Raw genomic sequence first — 12,451 nt, forward strand, 5'->3', positions numbered from 1 at the left:
GTCCGACTCGCTCCAAGGTGAGCATGAATTTATTAACCTAGTTCTATGTTGTATTTAGGTGCAATTTTTGCGATGGAATACGTAACAGAAAGTTCATGGTGCCTACTGGCATTTTGGTAGCCTTTTAGGGTAATTCATTCATCGTGCTATAAAGAGACCACTTTTAGGTTATTGCAGCAGCCAACTGGCAGAACAACACTTTGTTGAAGCCACGGTAGCCTAAATAAAGACGAGAACTAACCAAGCATTCTAATCCACTAAAATGTTAGTAAAGACTGTCCACGATAATATCTGGTCATGCGTGATCTGGTGCATGTAATGAAATGAATGCTAATTTTGAAGCAGCACTTTTTTGTATTATTAGTCAGTGGTTATGAAACTAAATAATAATAATACAATCAATAAAATGTTAGAGCGTCTGTGAGTTTTAGTTTTAAGTATTTCACAGTGCCTAAATTACTTTGTACAGCGTTTTTTGAAAATCTTCACTCGCATATATTTCCACAGCTGTCTTAGGTGAGCTGTATTCTGAATTCTATCTAGCACCAAAGTAGTTTTTATATGGGAGGTCTGTATTTAAAACACTTCCAAATTTTTGCGATGGTACTTAACCTCTATAATGGTGTATTTTTATACCTGCCATTTTGGTAATCAGCCTATCATTATCAATTTCGGTGTTAATATCAAAGGCATCGTGCTATAATAACTCCATTTTTAGGTTATTGCAGCAGAAACAACTAGCAAAGAACAATTCAAGTGTAAGCACACTGCCTAAATCAAAGACGAGAGTTCTAATCCAAACTAAATAGTAAAGACTGGACGATATACACGGTCACTGTGTCATGCATCTAATGCAATATAATGTACTTTGAAGCAGCAGCCTTTTTTTGTCATGTAATAGTCATAAGTGGTACAATAACAATGTTATAATAACGTCTGTGAGTTTTAGTTTTATGTCACAGGTGTGCAATATTGAAACTAAATTACTTATTGAAGCGTTTGGTTTGATAGTAATCATAAATTCTCGTTCTCACAGCTTCGTTTTTTAAAAACATCTCATCACTTCAAGGTGAAAGACGGGTTGTGCTGTCGCCTCAGTAAATAGCAAGTGTGCTGTCTAGCCCATGGCGTATTCAAGTCCTTTGAAGCATCTCAAAGAAGAGCTGCAGGCGCCTTAATTATTAAAAGCCGCCAGGAGGGGCTCTGCAAGAAAACACCGTACTATGAACGCCTCTGCTTTGTACGGGCATATTGTAGCACATTGCACATTGGGTATGTTAAGTGTAACTACTGTATAATAAAAAGTTTTTGTACAAAAACAACATACAAGTTATACAGAATACAAGTTTTTTGATGACTGTACTTGCATTATCTCACATCCGACCTATACATCAATACCATCTATAATATAAAAGTGAACCGCCAGAACGGAAAAAAAAACGAGACAGAGCAGGATGGCGCTCTACAACACCATTTTGACACGTTTCTCCCAAACAACGCATTATTTCTCTGGAATTTGAAAGCAATTAGATTCTTTGACCTTGGAAATCGCGAAAAATTTAAGAAAATATGATATTGGGCGTGTACATTTTGTATATTAAGCAAAATAAAATCACAAGTTAGAATTTCGAGCCAAAAACGAGCGATCTATTATCTATGCCAGTGTTTCCATTCAGGGAAAAATAAATCTATTCATTATCCTACATTGCAGTCTGCAAAGCTCTTTAACCCATTCATTGCCGCGCGCCAGATTACGTACTTTGCTGCGATGCCGACGCTTCAGCAGAACAGACGCCCATCGGCGTCAGCGGCATCCAGGGAAAGCTAAATTAAACGCCCATCGGCGTTTTCGGCACTAAAGTTGCAGATTTGTAGATATGCATAAAAAACAGTGTTCGTAAACCGATCGATTTTTTATTATCACTGTTTTTTTACAGAAGTAGCTAATGAATAATGTATTTTGTCGGAAAAGTTCGTATTTAGGTATCTTGATACGATGAAAAATCATTATTCACTAGATCTATAAGCAGCTGGTGACTGACTATCCTACTTATCCTACTTATTATATTATAATTATAAATGCGAAAGTTTACTTTATATTATAAATGCGAAAGTTTGTGTGTGTGTGTGTTTGTAACTCCTTCACGCTAAAATGGCTGGACGGATTTGGATGAAATTTGGTATGTAGATAGCTGAACATCTGGAATAGCACATAGGCTACTTTTTATCCCGATATTCCCACAGGATAGGGATAAAATCTGGAAATAACAACCGCTGGGCTTAGAGTCATGAAATTTGGTATGTAGATAGCTGGATGTCTGACTGAAATAACACACAGGCTACTTTTATTCCAATATTCCCACGGGATAGTTGTTCTTAACACAACACCTCAATGAAGATTACGATATAAATTTTGGGATTTCCCACGGGAATTTTGTAAAATCTCGGAATTTCAATTGTAACTACCAGTTTACGCGTGCGAAGCCGCGGGTAAACTCTAGTTTCAAATAAATCCGATCACCAGAATTGCGTGATATGATATTGCACTTCCAAGATTCGACCTTAACAAACATTGCAAGTTAAATAAAAGCTAAAGTTAACATGATCAGAAACTATAAGTACAAATAGTAACTAGTTAGATCATAAAATATTTTAGAGAGATATTCTGTCAATCAATTTTATTCTTAGGCAAATGGAAAAACGTACTCATTAAAATGTCTGGTTTTTCAACCGAATAATTTCTGTGACTGCATTCTTTATACGTGAGTGGGTACATGTCAACGGCCAAGTCACACAACATTAACTATAATAATAAAGAAATCGCAGTTAGGAACCTTAAACTTGGCACGAGCAGCTCCATCGAGACTTGGCTAGTTTTTTACATAATGTTTTTGGTGGGATTCAATTTGACTGATTATACTTAGTTACTGTTACTTCTCACACTAGCGGAAAATTACGGGTAAAGAATGGTCTGAATAACGCCAACTACTATCAGTTGACTTTATTTAGACAGGATATATTTACTTACTATACGAGTATGTATATACCCTAAAGAATGTTGTTGGTGTAGGTATTGCATCTTTTTTACGCTACGCCGAATATGCTGCTATGTTGAGTATGTTGTGTATACAACATCAACGTATTTGTTTGATGATCACTTACGAAAGAAATGCTCACTAGGGTTATAATGATATGTTAAGTATTTATTTGTTTGTTTATTTGTGTCCTCGTTACACGTCGAAAGTCGCAACATTACATAGAAGCGGATATTTTTTGTGCAAATGAACGGCAGTTAGATGGTTGAAATAACACGGGCTACCTTTTATTTCAAAAATGCATGTTTCTCGTGGAATAACAATAAGTACTTAATATTTTCTTTTTGTAGACTGATTCGCAGGCAGTATGTATATACTATTATATGCAGAATTAGAAATAATGATTATTAAGTAGCCCAATGCTAATTGCGTTCTATAAAAGTAACGAGAACAGAACGAAATTAAAACAAAAAAAAATGCTAATTGCGTTTAGTAAATGCAAAGAAAACAGAACGAAAAAACAAAAAAGCAAAAAGGCATTTGGGCTCGTCCGGGATTTGAACCCGGGACCTCTCGCACCCTAAGCGAAAATCATACCCCTAGACCAACGAGCCGGCTGACATTCTGTACGAAAATTTTGAATAGATGGTTAAGCCATCACGTGTCATAAATTGAGATTATTATTTTCTATGCTATCTGCACCTTATTTATACGTAAAAAGTTTGAGATTAACAATCAATAAACAGTTGTTAAAATTGTACCATAATCAGCAGTTTGCCAAGTTTAAATTTTTTGAAATAGATACCAAATTATAAAACATAGGTAATGAAAAAAAAGTGTGCTAGCAAAGCCGTGGTTTTATTCCATCCAAGTATTAAACCCTATTACAGTAGATAAGATATGTAATTTATTTTTAATTAAAAAAGGTTGTTTTTGTCAATTTAAATCTTGCGTAAATTTTACAACTTTTACAAGGTCAAAAATTAACTAAAAATAAAAGCTTGAATGCGCAGCGCCATCTACCGAGGAATAGCGGAACTAGCAGGCAATACTTCATGTACGGTCATTTTTGTAATTTATGACCAGCGTACAAAGTACACCGCGGTAATTTTCTATGATAACATCCTGTCTATTCAACAGCATGTTTGAAATAAATGGTAGTTGAGATTCGAATGTTATAACTTTCTCGTTTAATGCCTTATTTGTAACGGTTACACGACGAGCAATGCTGGTAATTACGCATTTTATGGTAGATGACTATTTAGCTGAGCCTAAACGGGGCTGTTATTACTAAAGCATAATTTGCAATAAATAGCTTTAATTCCTTTTCAGCTTGAGGTTTTACAACCATATTAAATCAAAGGCTTGCTGCCGCACAGTAATGTTATTAACGGACCATTGCTCCGATTAATTACTGCCTCGAGTAAAAATTTATCAAAGATCTTTCACACTAAAGATATTACACTGAAACAATCTTCTTATCTTCTTTAGCTTAATCTTATTCAGTAGAAAATAAAAAGTCACTCCCAGCAGTCTGTCTCACAACTTCCTGTCGCGCAACGGATTTTAATTTAATGAGGTTTTGCACCATCAGTTCGATAATTTTTCATGGAATATGTATCTAGAAGACAAATTAATTGAAGAAATGTGTGTTCGCGCATCACTTTAGAAGGGCTGCACGCTCTACCTACTAGATTTCCATTTTTTGCTGTGTTTGCAATTGTTAGGAAAAGGTTTGTATAAACGGTTTTTTTTTAATAAAATAATGGATTTAAAAATCTCCATACACTAACTGACCGAGTAAGCGAGACAGAAGATTCTTACATGATAGATTTAGTCTCATTTTCGTCATTGGTAACCCGTGCGAAGACCGGGCAGGCGGCTAGTATTTAATAATCAAGCAAGATAGAGACATGGTTGTGCGTGCGTCCAGGCGTTTTCCAAAATACCAATTAGCGTTGCATTTAGTGCATCTGTTGTACATCTTTAAGCACATTGCAATAAGCAGTGCACTATTAAGCATAGACGTCACGTTCCGTGGCACGCGCTGTGTCAGTGGGGCGGGACGTGCCGCGAACGCAACTCCCTGGGGATCTAGCGGCTGACGCCATTGTCTGAACCCCTTCGAGATGCGTTACTATTACGTACGCTAGGGTGTTATTGAATTCGATTCAACATTACGTTGATAATATGGTTGGTAGTCGAATACGTAAACACAACGAACGGAGAAGATTAAATCAATTAGTGCACAAAAGCTGCACTAAAATTGTAGTTAGATCTTCATGAAACATGACATCATCATGACTATTTAATATCGTTATAGTTGATCTTAAGGTGCGGGATAGGACGGATTATAGAGTCGTTGTTCGTGATATTGTGGACATAACTCCTGTAATTAACTATTACGATAATTTCTGGAAATTTAAATTGGAAAGAAAGCAAACATTTATTCATGACAACTTGGGAAAATTACATTTGAATTTCTGGAAAGAATAATTTTAATTAAATTTTAAACATGCTTTCAACAGCTTACCGTATAGTAAAATGTTAATAAAAGTAGCAGTTGTTGTCGTTCGAATATGAACGGACTCAAGCAGCGTTTGAAGCGTTTCCACCAGAGATGTGCGAGGATGTGTTGCGAGGAATATGTTTTTCATTAACCAATAGAAACGCTTCATTTACCTAGCCTCGCTCGCTTAGCTGTTTCCACCAGAGATGTGCTCTGCGAGGATGAAGCGTTTCTATTGGTTAATGAAAAACACATCCTCGCATCATCGCATTATTGGTGGAAACGCTGCTTAACCACAGAAAATTAGGAAAAGTATTGTGTATTTTCTTTAATAAAGCTACATTAAATATAAGAAATTTTTGTGTTATGTTATCAAAATTAAATCTTAAGTAATTTTAGTTTGTATGTAGTTTTAGTTACCTTTATTTTGTTTTATATTATATGTATAAGTAAGAAATTAATTAATTGAATTATTCTTAATCCGCTAATCCGCCCGATCCCTGAATTTATAACTGTACCTAATATAATAACAGATTGTCAACCTGTTTCTTAAATAAATCGAAAGGTGTGTTTTACTTAAAACAAAAAAAAAACACAAAATCAGTCAACTTAGACCCCTAGTTCACCAAACTAAAATGATTGCAAATTAGCTCTAGTAAAGTCTATTATAACGTCCTTCATTAAGAAATAGGTCGTCTTACCAGTCCCCCGTACGCTTCCCCGTACGTATACAGAATTTGACATAATACGAGTAGTGCAAGATCTTGTATAGCTCCTAATCGACATCATTAACACCGGGGCTGTTTAGGAGTGAAATATTTGAAGATGCCTTTACATCCGATTGATGAGTGTTGTATTCAGGTGTTTATGAGCACCTAGACAGCTTCGATGTTTAGGATGGCGACAATATACAAGGTGTATTCAAATGAATAAGGATCAGGAATATTTCAATAAGGTACTACATGAAATTCAATGGTACATTATTTATCTGAATTTTTGATTCAAAAAGCAATCACGACTTTGACGCGGTAGGTACACGGTGAACAGCGAGTATGTTAAAAGTAAGTAAACATTAAGAAGAGAGCAGAAATATATACTATACATTATCAAAAAGCGGGCTCGTCCGGGATTTGAACCCGGGACCTCTCGCACCCAAAGCGAGAATCATACCCCTAGACCAACGAGCCACACTTTGAATTAGCGAATATTGCCATTCTGGCCGGCCTCAGTGACCATTCGCCACACGTCATTTTACGATAACAAGCCTTCGGTGAAAGGCCCATCAAGCTTATTTTCCGTGCTATTCGAGCAGTCAAACCGGTGAATCCGGAGCTAACACACGTACGTACTCACATACAGCTCAGCCACAGCTACATACGTATATTATATTATAGTGCATATCCCCAGTCACCTAGGCAAAACTAGTACTTAAAATGGAAACAATTTGCAATATAATGCACGACAATACTGGATAGTCAAACAGCGCTAAGAATATTAAAAATAACTTTACTTGTTCTTGTTATGCAAATTATCGCGCTTCCCCTATATCGCGATAATAAAAGATTCAATTAAATGTAGGTATGCATATACATATGTATTTAAACTCTTTATTGCACAAAAAATAAACAAATACAATCGACAGCATTGAAATACATGTACAAGGGCGAACTTATCCCTTTAAAGGATCTCAACCTTTGAATAGATGAGAAGAACAATCATTTAGGGACCGACAAAGTATGATTTTAAAAGTCAAATAAATAATATAGGCACAATACACACAACATAGGTTTGTAGCTAAGTAACCTATCTACTAGTGATAATAATAACGTCAGGAACCTACTTTACCGTATGTCAAGGAAGGACAGCAAAACGCTGACATCAGAAATCGTGTAATGTTAGGAAGGATACCTTGAGAATTAATTCTATGTACATTATTGCCTACGTGGGATGCCGTACCGCAGTAATAGTCCCAGTTCTGGCGGTCTAGGTCTATACTATAAGCACTATACCATGCTCTTGATGATGATAACTTTTATTGAGGTACCGAGTGGGGGCTCGCTCACGTTGCATCGAACGCGCATGTGCAATTGTATAGCAATGAGACGTGGGCGGTAGAGCACAGATAAAAATGGTTAACCAACTTGTCAATAGGGAATATTACTGAAATTTTCTCCCGTCAGAGTGCAGCACTAGCACAAAACCGTAAACAGTTTTTTGAGTATCTTAAATGCCATAATATCGTATGTATTATTTCAATTGAATTTTTGGAAATATAGCTCTATCGTTACTATCTATGTAAAATATCATGTTATTTTGTTACTAGTAAATATTATTACCTTATCGTGATTTCTATAGGTACTAATTAATCTTTGGTCATGACCTGTCATGGTGACAAAATAATAAAGAGAACTGACGTTGGCATGGGTTTGCGCTAGTGTCGCCCCCTGCGCAGAGCTTTGCCTAATATGCCCTACATTATAAGACGGAGGATCGCTGACCATCTAAACAATTTAACTAACAGGTCCACACGTATAGGTACGTCTTGAATTTATTATGCTATAATTTAATGACATTCCGCTATGTAATCCCAAAGAACAAAATGCTCCGTTGAAAATATATATTTTTTTATACATGTGCAAACAGACCCGATGCCTCTATTCAGTATAATGCTTAATGTTGATAACACATTTTCATAAAAATACTTGTCAATCTCAAGAGTTACATCATAGCAGGACGAGTAGGTAGCGTCACATCACAGGTCACATTCACGTAGGCGCAAGGTGACTTGGAATCAAGATACATCACAGCGCGCGTAATTCATAGCTTTTGACGCGTTTATGAGGTGGGTAGCTGGGTGTCGTGACAACATAATGAACTACCGAGACAGTCAACATTGTATTTCACGACCAAAAGATGAAGATTCGAGAATATAAAACGCCAACTTGCGCTATCGGACTTAATGACTATATACTGATTTACTGAAGACTGAGGAATGCATCGGCATTATGTAAACTGAAACACCTTGCTAAGCCCTGTTTTAGGCAGCTGGTTTTTAGGGTTCCGTAGCCAAAATGGCAAAAACGGAACCCTTATAGTTTCGCCATGCCTGTCTGTCCGCGGCTTTGCTCAGGGACTATCAATGCTAGAAAGCTGCAATTTTTCATGAATATATATGTAAACTATGCCGACAAAATGGTACAATAAAAAAAATTTTAGTGTACCTCCCATAGCCTTGTAGTGTGGTGTGGGGTATCGTTGGATAGGTCTTTTAAAAACATTAGGGGGTTGCTAAAACGATTTTCGATGCAGTGATTTGTTTGCAAAATATTTAACTTGAAAATGCAAATTTTTCATTAAAATCGAGCGCCCCCCCCCCCTCTAACATCTAAACAGGTGGGTAGAAAAATTTGAAAAAATTCAGGACGTTAGTAAGTATATCAAACTTACAAGGAAAACTATAACGGTTAAGTTTTCTTGAGAATTATTAGTAGTTTAAGGGGCTGTTTCACCATCCATTGATTAGTGTTATCTGGCGGTTAGGTGTGATGCCGTCTCTATTTGTTTTGTTCGGATAGACGGAGACGGCATCACATTTAACCGTCGGTTAACGCTAATCAATGGATGGTGAAACAGCCCCTAAGAGTAAATAGCAGCCTAAGGTATAAAATATACCTAAACTTGGAATATTCCGTACAAAATACGAAATTCTTAGAAAAGTATTACTTAAATTTTTCGTAATGGCTACGGAACCCTATTTCGGGCGTGTCCGACACGCTCTTGGCCGGTTTTTGGAATCATATCTATCAAATTACCCTCCACTCCAAAGTTGTTATTGTTTACTAGGTGTAGGAGATGGAATATTTAGATTGTCCTTGTATGTCACCAAAACACAAACAGATGACGATTCACACAATGTCTCTGTTGACGATGAATACCTAGGAGAAATAAAATGACTTTGGGAAGGTTATTCCAATTAGTAAGTACCTATTATATATTATGAGCGAGTTGTGTTTAGTGTTATTACGCGAGACACGTGGATAAAATATATCGAAGCGGAAAACTGCAATAGTCTAGTCCAATTTCATGCGCTTCAAGAGACGGCCTAATACAACACTTCCTTAGCAATTGGGGTATTATCCAATTAAGCATAGACTGCAATTTTTCTAGTATAAAAATTATAAGATAGACTTGCGATTGCGATAGATGGATTGATGGATGGATGGATGGACAGCTGGACAGACGGAGGGACGGACGGAGAAACGATTGAACGATTTAAGCGAACGGAGGGACGGACCCACAGACAGACAGACAAACGAGCAGACAAGCGCACAGACGCGCATACGGTTAGGTATACGAACAGACACCCCATTATATTGGTTATGTGCTCTTATAAATATCCAGCACCAGGGAATAGGCAGCTGATCTTAACATAACATAATTTATATTTTCTTTATTCGACTGGATGGCAAACGAGCAAGTGGGTCTCCTGATGGTAAGAGATCACCACCGCCCATAAATATCTGCAATAATAGCTAACTAACCGTCGGAATAAAGCAATACTTTCCTTTAAAACAAATCAAATATATTGAGGCCAGCCTTGCTTGTATTACTTGATACACTTTGTAGTCTAATTGACTAGTAGCTTTTGGTCAAGTCTTCAAACTCAAGTTTTTTTAAAGGCTTAAAGTTGCAAGTTTGATTCCGCGGCGGAATCTACTTCCGTCTTCAGCGTCTTCTATGTACATTACACAGTACTTGCTGGTTGAAAAGTAGTAAGGCAGAAGAAGGGAGTAGAGAGACTCAAGTCACATGTCAAGTTAGACTCGCGACTCTTGTACAACTCGAATACACCAAGTTTAGTAAAATTTATTCAAGTAAAAGACTCGAATTTTCTCCAACAAAAAACACACTCGAGGTGCTACAAAATAAACTGCCATCTAAAGAATTACTACGACACTATTAAGTTCCCTCTCGTCTTGAATTTCTATTACGTTCAGCTACCCATCAAGAGATGGCGCTGCAATTTAGTTGATACAACACACCTAACACACTATTTTAATACGTAAGCTTCACGGACAATATTATATGACTTGAATAAAAAATACAACTTTTGAATACAGTTCAATAAAAATAGGATATGGAGCAGATTGTTAGTTGCTATTAGATACACAATACAAGCAAATTTTCTTATGCTCTAGGGTGTTTTCTTCATTTCCCAGCTATAATTATATAAGGTCGATAGTTCAATTTGTACACCGCATTTTTCCTGCTCATACATAACTACAAACGATAAAGAGATGACGACATATAACTGAAAAAACATAAATAGAAAAATTTATCGACTACTTACCAATAGATGGCGCTGTTACAGAAAACATGAGTAGGGAAAACTCACCCATTACACCAAGTTGCTGAGGTGAAAGCGGTGCAGCGTCTCCCCCTCCTGAGCCAATAGACCCCGACGCTAATGACAGCCGTTCACTGAAGCCGAGTGGACTGCTGCGGCCGCCGCTACTCGCCACTGACCCCATTCCTGCCCAAAATAAACCTATTAGGATAGAATTTTCCTTTGTATAAATTGTTTATCATTTAATGAATACATCACCGTCTTTCACTCCAATGGCGATTATAGTATTTTTTGTTTGTGTCAATATGCAATGTGAATGTGTGTGTGAATTAGATATATGCAAATTAACCATTTTAAAAATACAAATTTCTGTACCTTGAGAGCTTATTTTTTATCCCCCCACGTAAAAAGAAGGGTGATATGTTTGACCGCTATGTGTGTCTGTGTCTCTGTCAGTCTGTCTGTGGCACCGTAGCTCTTAAGCGGGTGAACCGATTTGAATGCGGTGAAAAAAAAACTGGAGTCTCTATTGTGGGGGGCCTTCTTTTGTGGAGTGCCCTCCCCTAAATCTGGCCCTGAACTCATAGCAGTACAACAAAATATATGAATAATGAATTTTTACAATGGAAAATATACAGGATATCATGGTTTTAAGGAGTTATACAGGGGACATAGCCATGGCAAAGGGGTACAGGATGACGTAGATCAACCCAAACATGTGACAAAATTTTAAAAATACCTTACCTCCATTAGGACTCCTCATTCGAGAGATCCTTTTGTTGATAGCTCTTTGTATCCGGGGGTTGAGGATGGGCTTGGCTCGCCTCCTCGCTAAGTACCTTGACAGTATACCAACTACTACAGCACTTGTGCCTACAACTCCTAGGCTCCATAGTATGACCTGGAAAAATGCGACAAAAACAAATAATACATTCTTTTTCCTAAGGTTTACTAAACTTAGTTGTATGTTTACATCAAAGAAGTATAAATCAATAAAAAAAGAAGAATTTATGTTTGATTTTTAATTTAACCTGTTTTTATTTTAGTGACCACTTTTTGATAACAGGAATAGCAATTGGAATTTACTTTGGAAATAAATTTCTACTGTGGAATCATACACCTGCAGCCATTTTTGTACAAAATCTTAATTTCATATTTAAAATGCATATAACAAGTGTGCTGTTAAAGAATTTGCATATTAACAAGCGTACTAAAGGGAAATAAGGCCCTGTCCACACACCAAATTTTTTTGCACACTTTTCTCTAGCAATTCTGTAACATATTGAATCTTTAATGAGTATCCGCACTGACGGTAAAAAAATCATAAAGAAATTGTATGTAAAGTACGGAATATAATATGCGCAGTGAAAATTCGCAGTGCGGAGTCGCCCTAAAAGTGAAGTTTGGCTAGTAGCTGCATTCAGCCACAGTGCACTTCAATCAGCTGATAACCACATCTTGCTGTTAGTGTTAAGGAAATGTTTTATTTTTATTGAAAACATAACATTATGTAATACATAACATAACATAATAGCAGAGTGTAACATATATGCTTCTATA

General features: G+C 36.7%; 1 protein-coding gene and 2 non-coding genes across 3 annotated transcripts in view; all 3 read right to left on the reverse strand.

Annotated features, from left to right (window-relative positions):
* Miga (mitoguardin) overlaps window positions 1–12,451 on the reverse strand; it is a 66,479-nt gene that overhangs the window by 53,416 nt on the left and 612 nt on the right. Inside the window, exons 2-3 of the mRNA XM_074085941.1 lie at window positions 11,636–11,792; window positions 10,940–11,077 (exon numbers count right to left, since the gene is read on the reverse strand). Of these exons, the coding sequence (XP_073942042.1) occupies window positions 10,940–11,077; window positions 11,636–11,792 (295 nt within the window). The remainder of the gene's footprint in view (window positions 1–10,939; window positions 11,078–11,635; window positions 11,793–12,451) is intronic.
* On the reverse strand, window positions 3,578–3,649 carry TRNAP-AGG (transfer RNA proline (anticodon AGG)). The gene has a single exon. It is a non-coding gene; the product is annotated as a tRNA-Pro (tRNA).
* On the reverse strand, window positions 6,660–6,731 carry TRNAP-UGG (transfer RNA proline (anticodon UGG)). The gene has a single exon. It is a non-coding gene; the product is annotated as a tRNA-Pro (tRNA).

Source organism: Choristoneura fumiferana, chromosome 3 (genome assembly GCF_025370935.1).
Source record: "Choristoneura fumiferana chromosome 3, NRCan_CFum_1, whole genome shotgun sequence".
Taxonomy (NCBI): Eukaryota; Metazoa; Arthropoda; class Insecta; order Lepidoptera; family Tortricidae; genus Choristoneura; species Choristoneura fumiferana.